Genomic DNA, 18,830 nt, shown 5'->3' on the forward strand with positions numbered 1-18,830 from the left:
ATTCTGGTGTGTCTCTGTACTGTGTAAAGACACAAGACTTCTGTCTAGAAGTTCATTTCTATTATAACAATATTTTTCAGACGGAATTAAAGCTATGGAAGTGTTTGAGTTTAATGCATATCCCGTGTGTGTTTAAGTGATACCCTTGAAATACTGACATGCAGTCTGTTCTTTAATTTGTTAATCTTGAAAGACCTAGAAGAAAAAAATGTTTAAAAAATGTCATAATGTTAAATGACAGGTACTTGAACTGCAGTTTAGTGTAATTTTTCTCCTTGTGATGCTGAGTTTTCACGTGTCTCCTTCAGAGCAAAGGAAGAATTATGCCAAAAAGAGTATCGACAACATAACTGACACTTCACAGTATCATGTCGAGGTGAGAACATGTTTACTTTGATATTCATGCTCACCAGAGTTTGTTGCTGTACGTCTGCTGGACTTCCAAGGACATTCATGAAGTAGTTTCTTCTGCTCTTTTCTTCTCATTTTCGTTTTACTTGATTAAATTACACACACAATGTCGACAGCCGTTTGTCCCAAGCAGGGTCGCGGTTAACCGGAGCCTAACCCGGCAACACAGGGTGCAGGGTTGGAGGGGGGAGGGGGGAGGGGGGAGGGGACGCACCCCGGACGGGATGCCAGTCCACTGCAAGGCAACCCCAGCAGGACTTGAACCCCACACCCACCACACAGCACTGCACCACCACGCGCCCCCCGATTAAATTAGATTAACATTTTAAGTCATCGACCCCTTTTCCAAATATGAAGAAAACTGTTTACTGCCTGTACAGAAAAATACATATGAATACATAAACACAAAGTTTGCCTTAAAACGAATGTTTTTCTGCACTATACGAAGCTGTCCCAGTATCAGCACGTATATACACTGCTAGGAAAGCACAACCATTCTCGCCGTATTAGCAGCAAGATGACAGCGCTGTGTCTGTGGATGCACGCACACGCACGGCTTTAGGCCGCATTGCTACTGCTAACAGATTCCATTATTCAGTGTCTTCCATAAAATGTTCTCTGTTACCTCGTACATTTGCAGTGCTTATCTTTCTTTGTTACTGACATTAATTTACATGAACCCCCCCTCCCAGTGCTGTTATAATAGTCTCCACTTCTCACAACACCGTTTAAGTCCTTCACTGGCACTGCACTTCTACGTCTGTGACTTTGCCATCCAAGAAATGAATGAGCCCAATGCTCTTTCTCTCCAGCAACACCTGTAGACCATCCCCGTTGCCCCAAATTGTCCACAGAACCCTGCTTAATAATGTCATACTAGTTTTTATGGATGTGTGCACTGCCTGTGCCAGCTCTCCTGCTTCCTTTGCCTCCTGCAGCACTTGACTACTTTTGCGATGGACCGCAAGGAAGCCGTACTAACCGTGGAGGATGGCGTTCGGAAACTAAAGCTGCTGGATGCAAAGGGCAAGGTGTGGACCCAAGACATGCTGCTGCAGGTGGATGAAAAAGCGGTCAGCCTCAGTGATGTGGAAACTAAGGTGAGCGGGGCCGCCGAAGGTGCCTTTCAAGCCACTGCTCGGTTTGTTTTCAGCAGCTTCAGATCATGCCACGTTCAATGGAGAGAAAGCATCTCAAAAGTGGAACAAATGAGACTTGTGTGCTTGGAAACCAGGCTAACGTTTTAATTAGATATCAGGTCTTAAAACTATCGTACTTCAGGCAGCAGGTCACATGGTGAACGAGAGCATGGAGTTGTAACCTTAACGTCGGTGCATCAAGTCCCAGGAAGGATCCTGTTGCTCTACTCATGAGGAAATTGAAATTGTGTGAGTGAAATTGTTCCGGTCAAAAACGCAGATATGAATCGGCAGGTCCTATTCTCCACAGATCTGGATTAAACTGTAAATTAATCACCAGAAAAACAGACATTATAAGGGGCCTAATTGTACTGGAGCCAGATAACTAACGATAGTATTTCCATTACAGTAATTCATTTAAGTGTTTTTTTCATGCAACGAATACTTTTCAGGATTAAATCCAAGACATAGAAAGTTGTAGTGTACTAGTTTAACCTGTTATGGATAATGAACATTTACTAATTATGGACATTGCAGCATTATTTGGCTCTCTTTACTTTGTTTCTGACTCTCCTTCTGTCCTCGGTATAAAGTTCTCTGTCTTCAGGATATCTGTAACTTTGCTGTAATCCATTTCTGCTGAATTTCTTCATTTATGAAAGCAGCTCTTTGAAACAAGCCTTTTCAACTCTATATTAAATCAGTTTCCGTTCTCTTTTCAACAGACAATCAGTTTATATTGCTTCTTTCATGAAGTAACCCACGGCTGATTATGCTTTTTTGTTTTGCGATACCCACGCACAGTTCCTGTATCATCGCTCAGTTGATTTAGATGGTCTTCGGTCGTGAGGGTGGTGCCAGATGTGTTTTGGCCACTGAATACATGGCTGCTTGACTGTGCACTAATTTGAAGGGACTTCATGTACACGATAATGGCACCGATCTGAGTTCCTGTGAACAGAAAGCAGTCTATCAAGGTGTTTGTACTGTGACCTCTTTTCCTTGGTTCTGGGATCCAGAATGAACTTGAGAACTTCCCCCTGGGTACCATTCAGCGCAGCCAGGCACTGCTGAACGCCTGCAGCTACGACTCCATCCTGGCTCTGGTGTGCAAAGAGCCAGGCCAGAGCAAGCCAGACCTTCACCTCTTCCAGTGTGACTACATAAAGGTGAGGCTCCCCTGCCTCGTGATTCAAGGTGTGGGGTGAGTAGGTTTAGGTAGTATGGTGGTAAAGAATCTGAGCTTGTAATGTGCGTATATTAACGGCTGTACACGAGGCCCAGGTCAGCCAATCTTGCCACCTTGCACGTGGAGCCCCAGAGAAACCATGGCAAATGGGCACGAGTAATGTGCCCATTTACACTTATTCATTGTGGAATGAGGGAGAAGCGCAGAAAATATCTCGCTTGCAAGACTGTAAGAAAGCAGTCCGTGACATTCATGCGTTTCATTAGTTTACATTATAGAGTTACAATAGTGAAGCATCCATCCATCCATCCATCCATCCGTCCATCCATCCATCCATTGTCAACAATCGCTTATCCCGAGCAGGGAGCCAGAGCCTAACTGGGCAACACAGGGCCCAAGGCCGCAGGGGGCCGCGGACCCCAAACAGGGCTCGAACCCCAGACCCACCAGAGAGCGGGCAATGGCTGAACCCGCCGCAAATACCGAAGCACTGAAACATAAACAAAGCAGAACGAACACAGTTCCCTGCTGGAATTTTCTCAAATGATTAAAATGGACATTTTCCTGAAAGACGTGTTTTCGTCCTAATGAAATGGGTCCAATGTTTCAAGCAAATGAGTGAGTGTGTACCAAGGAACTGGTGTTCGTCTGCAGGCAAACCTGATCCATGCTGATATTGACAGTGCCATTAGTGACTTCAAGGGTGGAAAGCTGAAGAAAAGGCCAGAAATACTAAGGTACAGTAAGTGAATGTTACCTTCATTTAATCTGAAATGGAAAGGAAGTACTTTCTTGTGTAACTGAGATTAATCAGGAATTCTAACATTAAATTCCATAAATCGAAGTGATAATGAGCTTTAGCTGCTGTGTTTAAAGTGCATTTTTAATGTGCAGTGTGCCTTAGAGTAGAACAATGTCCATTCTGGAGGTAAAGATATCATCCCGGGCCAGAAGTTTTTTACCTCAGTGGCGATGAACTGGCTCTTTTCTGGCTAAATGTTGTGTATAAACCTTTAAATTATTCCACAAACAAGACCACTAGTGTCCAAATAAGGTTCTGGTGGTGATGTTGTACTCATTTCTTTTATTGCTGACACAGGACAGAGAGAGTCCCTCCAAACGATTTGTCAGTCATACTTCTACCGAATCCATTCTTATTTGACTGACCGTATGTCCGCTTTGTCACTGCAGCGGTGTACATCTTGAACATTTTGGGGATGCAAGTAATGGGCAGTTAGTTCTTCCCGCCAGCTGTATTAACTTCATTTGGTCAGCCTTTTTGTACCTTTGCCGCACAACTCTTTTTTGCTCAGCCCAAGCTTCCTTAGTCTTTCTTCCTCCAGGATGATCTTGAAGAGCGACAGCGCCATCCCCCCACCTCCAACAGCCCCTGCCCCTGATCTCCCTGCCACACAGATGAATGTGAAGAGCAGAGTTGCAGCCTGGTCGACTTGCACGGGCTATGAGCAACATGATTGTAAGCGCATCCTTGGAGTAATCGCATATCGACAGCACAGTGGCACAGCGAGTAGCACTGCTGTCTCGCAGCACTAGGGTGGTGCGAGAGGACGTGGGTTTAATCCCTGCTCGGTCTCCGTGGAGTTTGCACCTTCTCCTCGTGTCCGTGTGGGTTTCCTTTGGGCACTCTGGTTTCTTCCTGCAGTCCAAAGACCAAAAAAGTCACCCATAGTGTAGGTGTGTGTGAGTGACAGAGAAGGTGCGTTTCATTGGTGTATGGACGAGTGACTCGCTGTACCTAGCGCTGTAAGTGACCTTCACTGAATAAAGCGTGGGCCGATATTACTACATTACCACATGCTGTTCATTGGAAGTTGCATTGGAGAAATGTGTCTGCTAAATTAATAAATTTCAGTTCAGTTTCAGTTGGATGGTGGTTCTGTAGCCAGCATCAAAACTGGTTTCCAGGCCGTCACAGGCAAGAGGGCACAGCTCCGTGCCAAGGCCAACTGAGGGCCCCTTGGTGGTGACCAGGACTGCAATTGGTGCAAATGGGACAATTTTCTTAAATGAAAGTGGGTTTGAATTGCATACAGGATGGCCACATGATACATAATGCGATGCCAGACCTGCTAGAATTCTGTGCAGCTATGAACCTTAAATTTTTACAAGTGCTTGTTCATGAGTAGCAATGAGTGTACATGTGATTTTCTCCCATTTTGTTCATTTAATTTGTTCTTATATTGTATTTGCTAAATGTTTAAAAGTTCATGTTCATATTTCAGCTTATTTTAGCACCTTGTATAAATTTTTCTCCCTATACAGCCATTCATTATGGTAGATGCTAGCACCTGAGACATACATCTTTGGACTGTGGGAGGAAGCCCAGATCAACAGGGAAGGGGATTCAAACTCCACGCAGACTGAACATACGTCTGGTCACACAGTAGAACTTAAGCCTTGATTTTAAGATGTCCTTAAGAGTTGATATTCAAGTTGGCCTTGAAATAGATTTTCTCTTCTTAAATAAGACAGGTAATTAGCATTTTGGTGGGGAAAAATGTGTGAATATTTTGTGGCTCAGAACTGCAATATCCATGTAGACTCATGTTAATTAGGTTTATTATATAAGAACTCCTTTTATGGAAATTCACCTTAGAAGCAGATTTCTCAGGAATGAGTTAGTTGTATTGTTCTAGGGAAGACTATTTTTAACTGTATTCTATTCAGAATCAGAATCAGAATCAGAATCAGAACGAGCTTTATTGCCAAGTATGTTCGCACATACAAGGAATTTGTCTTGGTGACAGGAACTGCCACAGCACAGACAGAATGACAGTGACAAGACACAGATGAGAAGATAGAGTATGTGAGCAAGGGATAAAAAATATTTAAAAAATATAAAGTACCCAATATACAAAAATAGTACAAAAATGGTCGCTAGATACAAATGCAAGGGAGTGTAAGAGAAATGTGATAAATAGTTATAAATATAAATAGCATTATGTATTGCACGGTTTACTCTCTAGGGGAGAGATTTAGGTGTTCATGAGGTAGATGGCCTGAGGAAAGAAACTTTTCTTATGCCTGGCTGTCCTGGTGCACAGTGCTCTGTAGCGCCGGCCAGATGGCAAGGGTTCGAAGAGGAAGTGGCCTGGATGTGAGGGGTCTAGAATGATTTTGCTCGCCCTTTTACTGACTCTGGACGAGTGCAGTTCTTGGAGAGCTGGGGGGGATGTGCCGATGATTCTTCCAGCAGTCCGAACTATCCGCTGAATGGTTTCAATGATATATTAAAGTTAAAAAAAATTCCATGAAATATTTCCCTAAAACAAGTTGTTTAGGTAACTGGATTTAGATAACAGGAAAAAAAATGTGTTCAGATGAAGGTGAAATGCAGAATTGAAGTTCCATGTATGAAAATGTAAACTTTCATGATTTAGGAACCAAAAAATATTTGTTAAATTCCTGCACCAATTAGCACGAGGAACAAGACAAAACATTACAGAACTTGAGTAGATTTGCGCCTTAATAGAACCAGAATCGTCACCCACTGGAGGGGTTCCTGTGTTTTACCTTTCACTGTGGACGGTGCACTGTGTGATGTGACATTTGCTCGCAGTTGCTTTTGTCGGTCATCCTTTCCAGATGGCACACGCACTCTGCACCCTGAACGGAATGAACCGCCAGAGGTGATGGATGCCAGAATTGACTGCGATGTGGTGAGTACCCCGAGCCAGGCTGGAGCAGCTGAGCAGCGATGGTGTGGACATCTCGCTGTTTGCAGCACACTTCTGCACTTAGCCTCTCTGGCATCTTTGCTTGGTGCCTGTGTGTTTCTTGACACCATGCAGTCTTCTATAGGCTGCAGCACTTGTCCATTGGAGCTCTCTGTGCTTCCACAGCCTGCTACCTGCTCTAGACCCCTGTGCTAGTAGGCACCAAACTACCTTCTCTAAACCTCTGCACTGTTACCTGCATATATTGGTTTCTTTTTCACTGTCTAACATTTCTAAAAGAAAGACTGAAATGTGTTGCTTTGTATTACAGCAAACTCTCAACCATGTTCTGGATGATATTGAGTATTTTGTTACTAAACTTCAGAAAGCAGCAGAGGCCTTCAATGAGCTGTCAAAGAGAAAAAAATCCAAGAAGCATAAGAAGGGACCAGGTGGTAAGTATTGGTTTTGTACCTCTGGTTAAGTCTCATCCATTACATACTGTTGACCAACCATTACAGTCTCAATCACTACAGTCCCACTTTGCTTTGCTCTGAAGATGATGTCAAAATCATGATCCTTACATGAGTGTTACTCCGCGGTAACTAAACATAGGTGGATGACATTTCCTGGCAACTGGAACATGTTCCTGACTGGTCTTTCTTCCTCCAGAGGGAGTTCTGACATTACGAGCAAAGCCACCCCAAACAGATGAGTTCATTGACTGCTTCCAGAAATTTAAGTTTGCATTCAACTTGTTGGTAAGATCCTTTACAATAATTAGGAATGCTTTTAACGTTTCACCTGCTTGTCCCATACGGGGTCGCGGGGAACCGGAGCCTAACCCGGCAACACGGGGCGTAAGGCCGGAGGGGGAGGGGACGCACCCAGGACGGGACGCCAGTCCGCCGCAAGGCACCCCAAAAGCGGGACTCGAACCCCAGACCCACTGGAGAGCAGGACCTGGTCCAACCCACTGCGCCGCCGCACCCCCCGCAAAATGGACATTTACATAAAATTAGTTATAACTGGAGTGTAATTTTTCTCTGAGGCAGTGCATGCATTTCAGGACCTTCGGGTTTTGGCTCATCTGTCCCATAACGTGATGCATTTTACGACTGGCCTGATCTGATGCGTTAATAAAAATAAAAATGAAAGTACACACAAAAGTAACTTCCACTGTTCAGCTGAGGCTGAATGCGTTGCACTGACATTTGTTCGTGCCGCAAGAAGGCTTTTCTAAAGTCAGGAGAAACTTTCTTTGTTCTGTTGTTATGATTCCCGTGTTTTGTACATGAAACTATCGGAATACAATTTTTCCTTTGAGAAATGAAGGTCAGTTGGGGCAGTATGTGCAATTCATTTCTTGAAAAAAATGACAGCTCTTCTTTAAAGCTACAGTATAGATATGTGTGTGTGCGGGTTAGTACAAAGTAACCTTTATAATGTCTCTGAGGGTTATAAGTTCCAGTTGGTGACACTAAATTTCCTTTCTGCGTGAATGGGTGAGGGAGCGTTGTGTGAGGCTACCCTCCAACGGACTGGTATCCCATCGAGCTGAGTTCTTTCCTAGCTATATGCAAGGTGTTCTTCATCTGAACAAATTTTCTGTTAAATTCTATAAAAAAGATATATAATATTTAATAATATAAATTAATTTTCTAGGTTAAAGTGATTCTGTTATTATACATACATGTATCAGCGGAAGTAGTGTATTCAATTAGAACAGTTGTTAGACAGCGAAGGTCACGGCACAGCAAGTAGCGCTACTCTTTCTCACTGGCTGTGTGTTGCAAGAGGATGTCAGTTCCATCCCCGTTTGGTCTATGTGCAGTTTGCATTCTCTTCCTGTGTTCGCCTGGGTTTCCTCTGGTGGTGGTGGTGGTGGGTGCTTCCGTTTCCTTCACACTCCAAAAACGTGTGCGTTTCAAGCAAACTGGTAACTCTACAACTGCCCAAAGTGTATGTGTGAGAGCGCTTCATTGGTGTGTGTATGAATGACTCACTGCGGGTAGTCTAATGCTGTAAGTCAGCTTGAGTGAAATGTCAGCTGATTCACGTGTTCATTGGAAGTCACTTTGGAGAGAAGCATCTTCTAAATGAGCAATTAACTACATGTGTCGCTGTATTTACATTCCAGTAGATACCTTAATGGTAAAGGTCTACAATATTCTCCCTTGTTGTATGCAGCTTCATTCTGAGTATGACCTTGAATAAGGTGTTTCGTACAAGGGTATCAGTAACGCTACCAGCCCACACACCCTTGCTACTCAGGCAGTAGAACAAACACACAACACAGCTTTCACATGTATGACATGTTTCACAAGTAACCTCATTTACCTCCTTTGTCTATTCAGGGAAAGCTGAGCTCATGCATTCAAAATCCAAGTGCTTTGGATCTGATCCACTTCCTGTTCACACCCCTGAATGTGGTAGGTCAATTTGTGTCACGGCAGAATGGCTCTCTAAGCTGTGATACCCCTGATTTTAAATATAGGAAATTGAACATGCATTCAACAAATTAGACAGGTTTATCTGTCTAGTGTGATTTATTTATGTCTTGTTTTGAGCAAAAGTTGGCTGCCTAAACTGTATTTTTGTGAAAAAATGGGGGTTTTTTTTAACATTAAAAGAACTTACTAAAAGGTACTGGTGATTGCCCTTGTGAATAAGGTATATTATATGTTTACTGTTTTACCATCCTCTACCCCAGCATAATGAATTATCTGCATTAATTAATTCTTGACTTCTCTTTTGCCACCTGGAGGTCATTCAGGCCACAGGAGGGGTGGACCTGGCTAAGGGTGTCATTAGTCCTCTTCTCACCCCTGAAGCTTTGGACTTCCTCTATTCTGTCGTCACTCCCCAGGAAAGAGAGCTGTGGGGATCACTGGGGGATGGCTGGACCAAGAGCAGGTGGGTAGCACAGGTGGGATAATGGTCACATCTCATCCTTGGTCATTTGGAAACAATATGGGCACATCCCCCCTGTTTGACAGAATTCCAACCCATTATCCTCCACTTTGGCAATCTGCATCATCTTGTGAAACAGGCCAGATAGCTGTCAGTAAGCTTTGTTTCTCAAGGTCTGGAGGTGTGGCAAAGCAGGAAGTCACAAGTAGAGGATGTGATAGAGCAGTGTGTCCAGCCAATAAGATGTTCTGGTCATTTTACCAACCAGCCCCACTGGGTCTCTGAGTTAGAGCCAGAAAGTCAGTTGCAATTCTGTGTTTTCTAACTGTAAAACCGTCACACTATTATTGTCTCCGCTGGCTTCATTATTGCTGCTGGATAATTTGCCTCCTCCATAAACGGGTCACTGGAGGATGAGCTGGATTAATGCTTTTTATAAATTGTTTGTTACCATTTTATAGGAAGTGAAACACAGTGAACGATACAATGAGAAAATACAATATATCCCCACCCCTTCCACCCATCCGAGCATAAAGAAAAATGCAACAGAAATGAAATAATTAATTAATAAATAAAACAAAGATGCAAAAAATATGAATTAAAACATTCAGATGAAACTGTTAAATCCAGGTTGTAGTAGAAAGCATATCGAAGCATCTCGAGGGCTTGACGAAGCCATGTTCTTTAGCATGTGGTGATGAGATGAAACAGAAATTGAACATGTTGGGCCTGTTGCTAAGTGTTTTGTGGAAACCCAACACAGTGCATCACCCATCCAACCCAGCAGTAAAGAATCCTGTTGGCTGTGTGTAGGAAAAATTGAATTGCGTTTGTGTTTCGACTGTGGAGAAGTACTTCGTGAGGAATGTGTGTGGCTACACACAATTGTGCTGAGCAAGATGACTGCAGGGCAGGATGTTGTTACTCAGGGATGTAACTCCCTGCAAGACGGAGTGCCGGCTCAGCAGAACAGGGAAAGGGCCTCGGGGTTGGAGACGACAGCAGTCCTAAGGAAAGGAGCGCCTTCCGTACCCAGAGCTGCCTGCGGAAGTTAAATGTAACCGATGGGAAACGGGTCAGGAGCCTTATAGCCACTGGAACGTATACCGTGAACTGGTCATGCGCTCAACATGCATGACGTTTCCTATGATTCTAAGAGTTTTTGTTGTTCGAGGAGACTCCCTAATCTCTGCCCTCAGAGCGGGGCTCTCCCCAAAAGTGAGCAACATTACATCTTATGCAAGTACAGCTTGTATGTTAGAGTATTTTCTGCGTTAGGGTTTCTTTGCGCACTTTTATTCTCTCTCCATCCCGCTAGGGCTGAGTGGCCAAAGGACCAGCAGCCAACCCCCTATTTACCACGCTTCAGAAATGGCTGGCAGCCACCAGTGCTGGCCGTTATGGGCCATGCCCAGGAGCAGGAACTCAGCCAGCTGGCCAAGTCTCTTGCTAGTGCTGAGCTGCAGCAGCAAGGAGATGTGGTGAGAAGGCTGAAGCAGGAGGTGAGCACTGTGTCCTGCTGCTGTTTATATAAATAGAACTAATAGTTTCAGCAAAGCTTCGAGTAAGCCTCATTACTCTGTGCTTACACTTGAGTGTCTGTCGGTGGCAGAATGAGCGCTTGTCTTAGATGAGGATTTATGCATTTGACTTGGTTTATGGAACTGTGGAGATGACATTAATTTATCAAAACCCATAGGCTTCCGCGGCTGGTGTCAGCTGACTGGGGATTTAACTCTTCTGGATTAGACCGCGTCGTGTAGGACACGGGAACCTTTTTGGCGTGTGTTGACTGGTTATGGTGACGAAGTTTGCAACAGACCGGTCTAATCCAGAAGGCTTAAATCCCCAGTCAGATGACATGAATTTGTGTGATTTTCAGAAGTTATGTGCGGTAATAGATTTGATGATCCTAATAGACAAAATACTTCTAGTGTCAAGGTTCAGTCTAGTTTCATTAAGCCCAAGTAACACTGGCTGTTCCAGGAGATATGGAGGTCTGTTTGCCTGATAATGAACTCTGCTTGATGTTTTAGCAACCCAGTGTCCAGGACTTCTCCTCTGCTCATAGGTACAGTATGCCTTCAGCAATAGAGCCTGCAAACCTTCCATTTTTACTGCTGTAAATTCACAGAGCTGGGACTCACCCTACTGGTTTCATTTCTTTTGTCCTAATATGTGTCCAGATCTCCTTCACTTTCATTGACTCTTTAGTAAGAACTCTGTCAAACTTCTTCCTATGTATTCATGGACTGATGTCTTCATACCATAACATCATCAGTAAAGGAGCTTGGGTTGTCATTTAACAAGAGAATAGTTGGGGAGAAATCAGTTTTTTTTGTGTGAAATATTTCCGAGATAGTTGCTTGTACCTCAGTCTAGTAAGCTTGTATCTTATCACATTAGCAGAACAGATATATCCAAATGCCTGTAGAGGCTTTGCATTTGAAGCATAGCTGAGATGTCTCTGGGAACATGGCGTGAAGGCGCACTCGAGTAAGGGAGATTTTGGTCGATTTCGTGAGTGAACTTGAAGTTTTGTTCCTGGATGCTGAGAGAGATGCAGGCAGAGAAGACCATTAATGGCCGCTAAAAAACACATTAAGGTCCTGTTCCCAAGTTTATCTCAGTGTGTCAAAAGATCTGGTACCAGCACTTGATAAAATGGTTTATAATGGTATTTTTCGTTAATTCTGTCCATAATCTGTTCTCCACCACTAGGGCAGAAATAAAATGAGGTAGTTGCAGATATTTATAGAAGTCTGTATTCTATGGGTCGAAATTATTTATTAAAAGGTTGAAACTCACCAGTGACTGATAATAAAAAAAGTGTATCCAACACCCCTTTGGACAGCCATAGGAGCTCATGAAATTTCTGAATGAAAGGCAAAGATCTTAACAGTCTCGGGCAGAATGAATCAGACTCCCTACACACTCACAGCGAATGTGGTCCAGCCTGGAACCAATTAGTCATTTGTTTAATTTGTGCAACATAATAGTAAAACCTCTTATCTGGTACAGAAGCCCCACCCTTCTCTTTTGGTTAATAAAAGTCTGGAGAGCCTAATTTGGGAGCCTTTTACTTTTTCACATTTATCTTCTTCTTCCAGTTGAAGAGTGAAGGGTTGGGGGACGGAGGGCAGCATTATTACCACTTCTTAAGACTCATCTCCTCCCCATGTCCTGATCATTCCCCAGCACTAACAACCAAGGCAGTGAACTACCACAGCCCAGAACATTTTATGTTACATTTATTTATCAGACACTTTTCTCCAGAGCACCTTCCAATGAACTCTATGTGGTGTTACCAACCCACACACCTTATTCACAACAGTGACTTACACTGCTAGATGCACTGCTTACAGTGGGTCACTCATCCATATATCAGTGAACCACACACTCTCTCTGTGTCACTCACGCACTGTGGGAGGAAACCGGAACACTCGGGGAAAACCCACACAGACATGGGGAGAACATGCAAACTCCACACAGGCTGAGTGGGGATCGAACCCATGTCCTCCCACACCACCCAGGTGCTGTAAGACAGCAGCGCTACTCGCCATGCCACAGCATGATTTTGTAATGAGTGATTTTTTTTTTTTTTTTTTTTTTAAATGCAACTTTTGTATTTATAATGTAGTTCTCTTTTAATTTTTTCATCATATTCACATTGATCTGTCCAGTTGTTACAGTATATCCTTGTATTTGATTATGTGCAATTTTGCTCTAAATTGAAGCTAGTGTCAATATTTTACAAAATTGTTTCATGAAGGTCTGTTTTACTATTTTTACCTTAATTTTAATGTCCTTGTGTTGCAGAAACTATGAAGCCCACAGCAGAATCCAACAAAAAAACTATGTCAAATCGAGATATGACTTTGTGGCAAGAAACAACACAGAACTGTCTGTGCTGAAGGATGAAATTGTAGAGGTGGGAGAAAGAGGAGGCTGAAGAGCTTCAGCCCCTTGAAATATACAGATAATATCGTCTCCCTAAGAATGTATAGTAGGTTCTGCCTGTCATGTTGCAATAACACTGCCTGCGACAGTTTCGTCTCAGTATTTGCTTTGTCAGTATTTGACTAACTCTTTAGTGTGGTCTGCTCCGATAATTAATGTTTATCTACCGTACTATTATGAGGACTGTTATGTTCTGTCTCTTTTAAGAGCAGAATGGCCAGATGGGACGGTTTCCTGAAGGGCTTTCGGAAGAGCAGTGAAGACACTTCCAGTACTAACGTTTGTGTATTTTGCAGGTGCTGGACGGCAGGAAGCAGTGGTGGAAGGTTCAGAATAGCAGTGGGGCCTCTGGATATGTGCCAAACCACATCCTGGAGGTCTCCAATGCCATGGACACTTGCAGTGGGCAAGGCGATGCTCTTTACACCCATACCTTCCAGGTGAGCTGCACTCGCACTCTGCTTGGGTAATATCTAAGTCCACGGGACATTTTCCCTAACAAAGGACACATGCAGTTTATCTTGGCAGACATTAATGTCTTCTCTTTGTTTTACATTTAACTTTCAAAGCTTATGATGCCAAAGAAGGAATTTGAGTTGTTTAAGGTAGGACAGTCTGTGTGCCTCTTGTGTCTTTTCTCCCTGTGTCTGTTTGCTCCTGTTGCACAACTGTAGGTACAAGTTGTGTTCAGTGATGACATGGGACATGCAGTAATGCAGTCGCTCTCAACCTTCATTGCACACTTTGCTGTGAAAAAGTCAAAAACATGGTTTTGAGGAACAAAAACCAGTATAGAAATGAGTTACCCTGGACTCCATATGAGAACCACTAGAGAAATGTGCTGAGCGGTACTTTATGTACTGTCGTGGTGTTTTTCACCGAATGTAGATCTATAAATTGGTTTCATTGTCCTGGCAATCCTTGCAATTAATTACATTCCCATCGGCTCCTCTAACATGTCTCAAAGCTCCACGCCAGTTTCCGAGTACCACCAATGCACTGTGCCAACCTATCTATATACTTATATAATATTTTGACCCGCCTTAACGGTGCTGTTAGCAGGGTTAAACAACAGCACGTGCGCGCACGCACACACACGCACACACACACACACGCACACACACGCACGCACGCCCAACTAATACTGTGCAAGAGACAGAACAACACTGGGGACAGCAATTCCTTCATAACTCCCAGAAACAGTTCGGTGATGTACATACAGACACACACATGCATACAGAGGGGCAGCGGTGCATTATGGGATAGCCGCAGCTGCCACTGCTACAGTAACTATTAAGCCATGATTTTAGCACGTTTTAAATGATTATAAAACACTTAATGAGGTCACTAATGGGTATTCTTTTCAGCTCAAACTAATAGTGTTTTCCTTGTATTTACATTTTACATTCATTCTGTTACTCATTTAGCTGACACTTGTCTCCAGAAAGACGTGTGTATCGGAAAAACATAGAAAAATGCTTTACGCCCGCTACCTTTGCAGTCCTGTTTCCAGATCACCTGTTTCCATGTCTCTGAAAGAAAAATGACCAGCTCAGCTGTTCCTGCTAATATCCCTGCTGTCTCTGCAATGAGCCTATTGAAGGGCAGCTGATGCTGTTTTTTTGTCCATTTCTCAGAAACATTCAGCAGCTCCTGACTTCACCTCCACACATAAGGCTGCTGGCACAGTGCTTAAAGCTGCAGTCTTTGGATGTGCGGGTCGCGTGTCCGAATCTCACGTAGTCTTGTAGTACCCTTGAGCAAGGTACTTCCCCTTAGATCCACCTGTGCAAATGGTTAACTAGCTGAAGGTAGTTTAACATAGCAGGTCGCTTTGTGAGCTTATGAAATTAAAGTAACGCGCCTAATGTGGTCAGCGGACGTTCCCATGGGGTTTCCTGTACTGCCCATAATGCAACACTCTCACATTCTCACATTCACACACTCGCATCCATGCTGCTGACTGTGGGTGGGGCATCATGGAAACCTTGGAAGACGAGTAGGGAGAACTCCAGCTACACCACAGGAAGAGATGGAGGGATCTGGATTCAAACACACGAATCACTTCATTAATATGAAACCCTTAATGGGACAAATAATGTGTATGTTCCTAGCAGTAAGTTTGGGACATGAGCTCTCTTTTCCCTACAGTATATCCAGTAGACAGTGCATTATGGCACTTCCAAAATGTTTTTTGGACAGGCTTCAAATCAGTTTTTTTTTTTTTCTACTGAAATTTAGTTCTGTAAATTGAAAATTGAGCATCAAAGGGAACAACCAATGTGCAGCCACATGAAAAGAGTTTTTTTTCGGGATATCTTTAGACTTAGTAAGGTTAGAGGTGAAATTACCACTGTCTGAATCTGACTCATTTGTGTGTTGTGGTGTTTTTTTCTGCATTCTAAAGCTTTTTAGAACCGCCACTACCTGGGAATTACTTCTGACCTGTCCCATTAAAGCGGCACCGGTTGCTTGTGTTTGCCCTCAACTTGGTTTGTCATGCATTCGACCGTATTATATGAGACTGACATTACTGTGTATCTCTTATTTCCCCCTGCCAGCAATTACTGGGCGAGCTAAATGAGGTAACATACTTGTGTGGAAAAACCTGTCTATGCTTTCATACACGTTTTCATAATCCTTAGATTTCACAAGTTTGTGTCATAAAGTCTTGTGGGTTATGATGACAGCATATTACATGTTTAAACATGTGTGTGTAGAAAGTGGTCATTTCTGCTACTATGTGAGTTATAATGTGAACTGGCAATTGGTAAACAGGGGAACAACGTTGGTACAACAAAACACGTTGGCTTATCTGCGATTTTGTCCCCAACATGTTCACATTTTGGACCACTAAGTAAATCCGGTGAACTTAACACAGTAACACAGCAACCCATGGAGGAATATGCATTGATGTTCAGTGTTCATTTCCAAACAAGGAGTAAGCAAGGTGATAAGAATGTACCTAAGGAGCATGCTGGTGGTTTTCTGGTAGTGAAAATGAACATTTCGGGTGCTGAGCGTGAAGGTTAGCACTAAGACTTAGAAGAAAAGCTTGTAGCTTAAAGTGTTTTGAGCAAAATACTGTAATATGTATTGTTTGCACAACTGCCATAAAGGAATCAATGTTCAAGCTGTCTTCACTGTTTTAAGTGAAAGCCCTGTATTTACTTTACCTTTACTATGAAACTAACTTGTTTTTAATCTGTGCTAACATTACAGACATAAAGATGTTTTGAAAGTCCTTAGATCTGACAAGTTTCACAAGTCTGATCTCAGCTCATCCCAAAAACCCAAGTAACTTTGACCAATATCCCTAAAAATAATATAAACACTTCCAACAGGTGAAAATAACCATAAAGTACAACAGCACACTGTACAGTGTACAATATTTATTTAAGTTGCCCAGAAATAGTGTAACAACCCACGATGGCTCAGGAGGCAGAAGAAGCATAACAAGAATAAACGTACACTGGCATCAGTAAAGCGTGAATCTCACAATGAGACGAAAACATCCAGCATCAGTGGTGTGTCAGTAAATCTGTAGCGCGTCACTCACGGCGTAGTGCCCGTGTGCTTGGTAGAGTCACATAAAAAGCCTTTTTGGTGATGATCCGTGAGCCAAATTACGAAACTGTCCCAGTCCAGCGTACCAGACACCACACCTCATGTTCTGTGCTCGGAAGACTAGGTGGACTAAGGTAGGAAAAGTCCACAATATTACAAGTGATCTATGTACATCGAGACTCGTGTGTTGAAAATTGCTAATAAATAACGCATCTCGTTTCGCACTTGTCGCAGGGGCATGTATCGCATCTCATGCTGACGTAGTGACACGTGGACGTTTCGCAGTAGGTCGGCGATCGGGATCGGTCCTCGTCTTCTACGTAGACACAAAGAGCAACAGCTCCCGCGTTGCGGGTTCACGTTCAGCTCAGGCTCTCTGGAGTTTTCATTCCCTCCGCGCTCCAAACACGAGAGGTTACGCTCTCCTTTTTCATTCGAGCACTTTCTTCAAACTTTTTTGCTTCGTGCCTCGCTATTCTGATTATAGATGAAAAGCAGTGACTGCAAGATATCAGAAGCAGGCGCTAAGCTACGAGAACTCGAGTCGCGTGGCGCGAAACATCGACACGGCTCATATTTTGAGCTGAATTTTCTGTTCTCGTGAAGCGTTTCTCAAGTGTGACGCCGTTGCTTGTTCAGCAGATTTAAGGCTACTAATCACTACTGCTTCTAAGTGTGAACTCTCATAAAAACAACCTCAGGGAAGCCTGTATACTATGTTAACCATGTCATGCGTAGTACCAGCGGAACACGTGGCTCTTCGTCTCTGCGTGGGTTTGAAGACGCCGTTGCGGTGCGTTTCTCTTTTACGCGGCCGCAGAAACAGAAGTCGGAGTTACTTCCCAAACCTACGGCAAACTCCGCTCCCGCCGCACCGAATGCCCTTCCGGCCGAGTCGTCTGCGGCGCGACCGTCCGCGCCACCCGCGTGCCCTGCGGAGAGTCCGACTCCGGCGCAACGGGCAAGATCGCGTGCCGGCGTCAGCCAGCAGAAGAGCGGCACCTCCGCTGACATGAAGGAGCAAAACCAGCAAGGCCGTCCGGCGTCCGTCAACCGTGAGTCTCTGCCATACGCGTCAGGAGACCAAGGGCCATAGGGCCATAGGGCCATAGGGCCGCGCTTGGGCCGTGCTTTGACCATACAGCCACGCGCTGAACGTTGCTGAAACTGTGCGGTGCTAAAAACTACCCCTGCAATGCTGTATATTACCCTAGTATCCACTGCATCCCTGAAGCCATTTTCAAAAAGCCTGACTGAGCTTTTTTTATCGGCTTCTCCAACACCGATAGAATCGGTGCACTTCCTGTTCTAAAGCGGACCTTCTATCGCTAGTTTCTCTCTTCCTCAACACCACAGTTGTGGACTTTGAAGGGTTCGATGCAGCCTTAGCCCGTGCAATGAGCCTTTCCGGCCCCTACAAAATCCGCATGATCTTGGGATGAACGACGCCGTCGCTTCCAAGTCATACAAGAAGGTTTTAATGGATAGTTACCCGAAACATGACTTCCCGCAGAGACCCTCTACCTCGAGCACGTTCGCTAGCATATTCATACTAGAGCAGTTTCCTGTAACGATACAAGCTCCGTTGCTAACGTACCTCGTCAAGTAGATGAACGAACTCCGGACGGAGCGAACAATAAATTTACGCTGCTCGACGCGCTCATTGTGTCACCTACAGGCAGGAAGTCCGACACGGAGGACGTACAGGATGAGCTCGCGCATCGACTTGCACCGGGCCGCAGCGCGCAGAAGAAGATGGGGATCCCGGCGCGTAGCGGCAACTTCTCTGCGCTAAACATCACGTACGACTCTAGCCCCGAGGAGGTCAAGGCGTGGTTGCAGGTCAAGGGCTTCAGCCAAGTGTGAGTAGATGCTCTCCTGGCTATGCAGTATGTATGCATTCACACAAATGCCGTAGATATGCGCAACACACCTCAAGCGCATCCATGGATGTAAAGGTCAGCAGCGCAGCAC

At 44.1% G+C, this 18,830-nt stretch overlaps 1 protein-coding gene across 1 annotated transcript in view; it reads left to right on the forward strand.

Moving 5' to 3' along the window:
- Positions 1-18,830, forward strand: part of eps8a (EGFR pathway substrate 8a, signaling adaptor) — a 33,876-nt gene that overhangs the window by 10,988 nt on the left and 4,058 nt on the right. The window contains exons 2-17 of the mRNA XM_029251865.1: positions 309-376; positions 1,350-1,511; positions 2,570-2,719; positions 3,394-3,476; positions 4,083-4,216; positions 6,346-6,419; positions 6,748-6,871; positions 7,089-7,177; positions 8,774-8,848; positions 9,184-9,332; positions 10,648-10,831; positions 11,366-11,400; positions 13,149-13,260; positions 13,586-13,729; positions 17,677-17,911; positions 18,535-18,718. Coding sequence (XP_029107698.1) covers positions 309-376; positions 1,350-1,511; positions 2,570-2,719; positions 3,394-3,476; positions 4,083-4,216; positions 6,346-6,419; positions 6,748-6,871; positions 7,089-7,177; positions 8,774-8,848; positions 9,184-9,332; positions 10,648-10,831; positions 11,366-11,400; positions 13,149-13,260; positions 13,586-13,729; positions 17,677-17,911; positions 18,535-18,718 — 2,002 coding nt within the window. The remainder of the gene's footprint in view (positions 1-308; positions 377-1,349; positions 1,512-2,569; positions 2,720-3,393; positions 3,477-4,082; positions 4,217-6,345; positions 6,420-6,747; positions 6,872-7,088; positions 7,178-8,773; positions 8,849-9,183; positions 9,333-10,647; positions 10,832-11,365; positions 11,401-13,148; positions 13,261-13,585; positions 13,730-17,676; positions 17,912-18,534; positions 18,719-18,830) is intronic.

This window comes from Scleropages formosus, chromosome 5 (genome assembly GCF_900964775.1).
Source record: "Scleropages formosus chromosome 5, fSclFor1.1, whole genome shotgun sequence".
Taxonomy (NCBI): Eukaryota; Metazoa; Chordata; class Actinopteri; order Osteoglossiformes; family Osteoglossidae; genus Scleropages; species Scleropages formosus.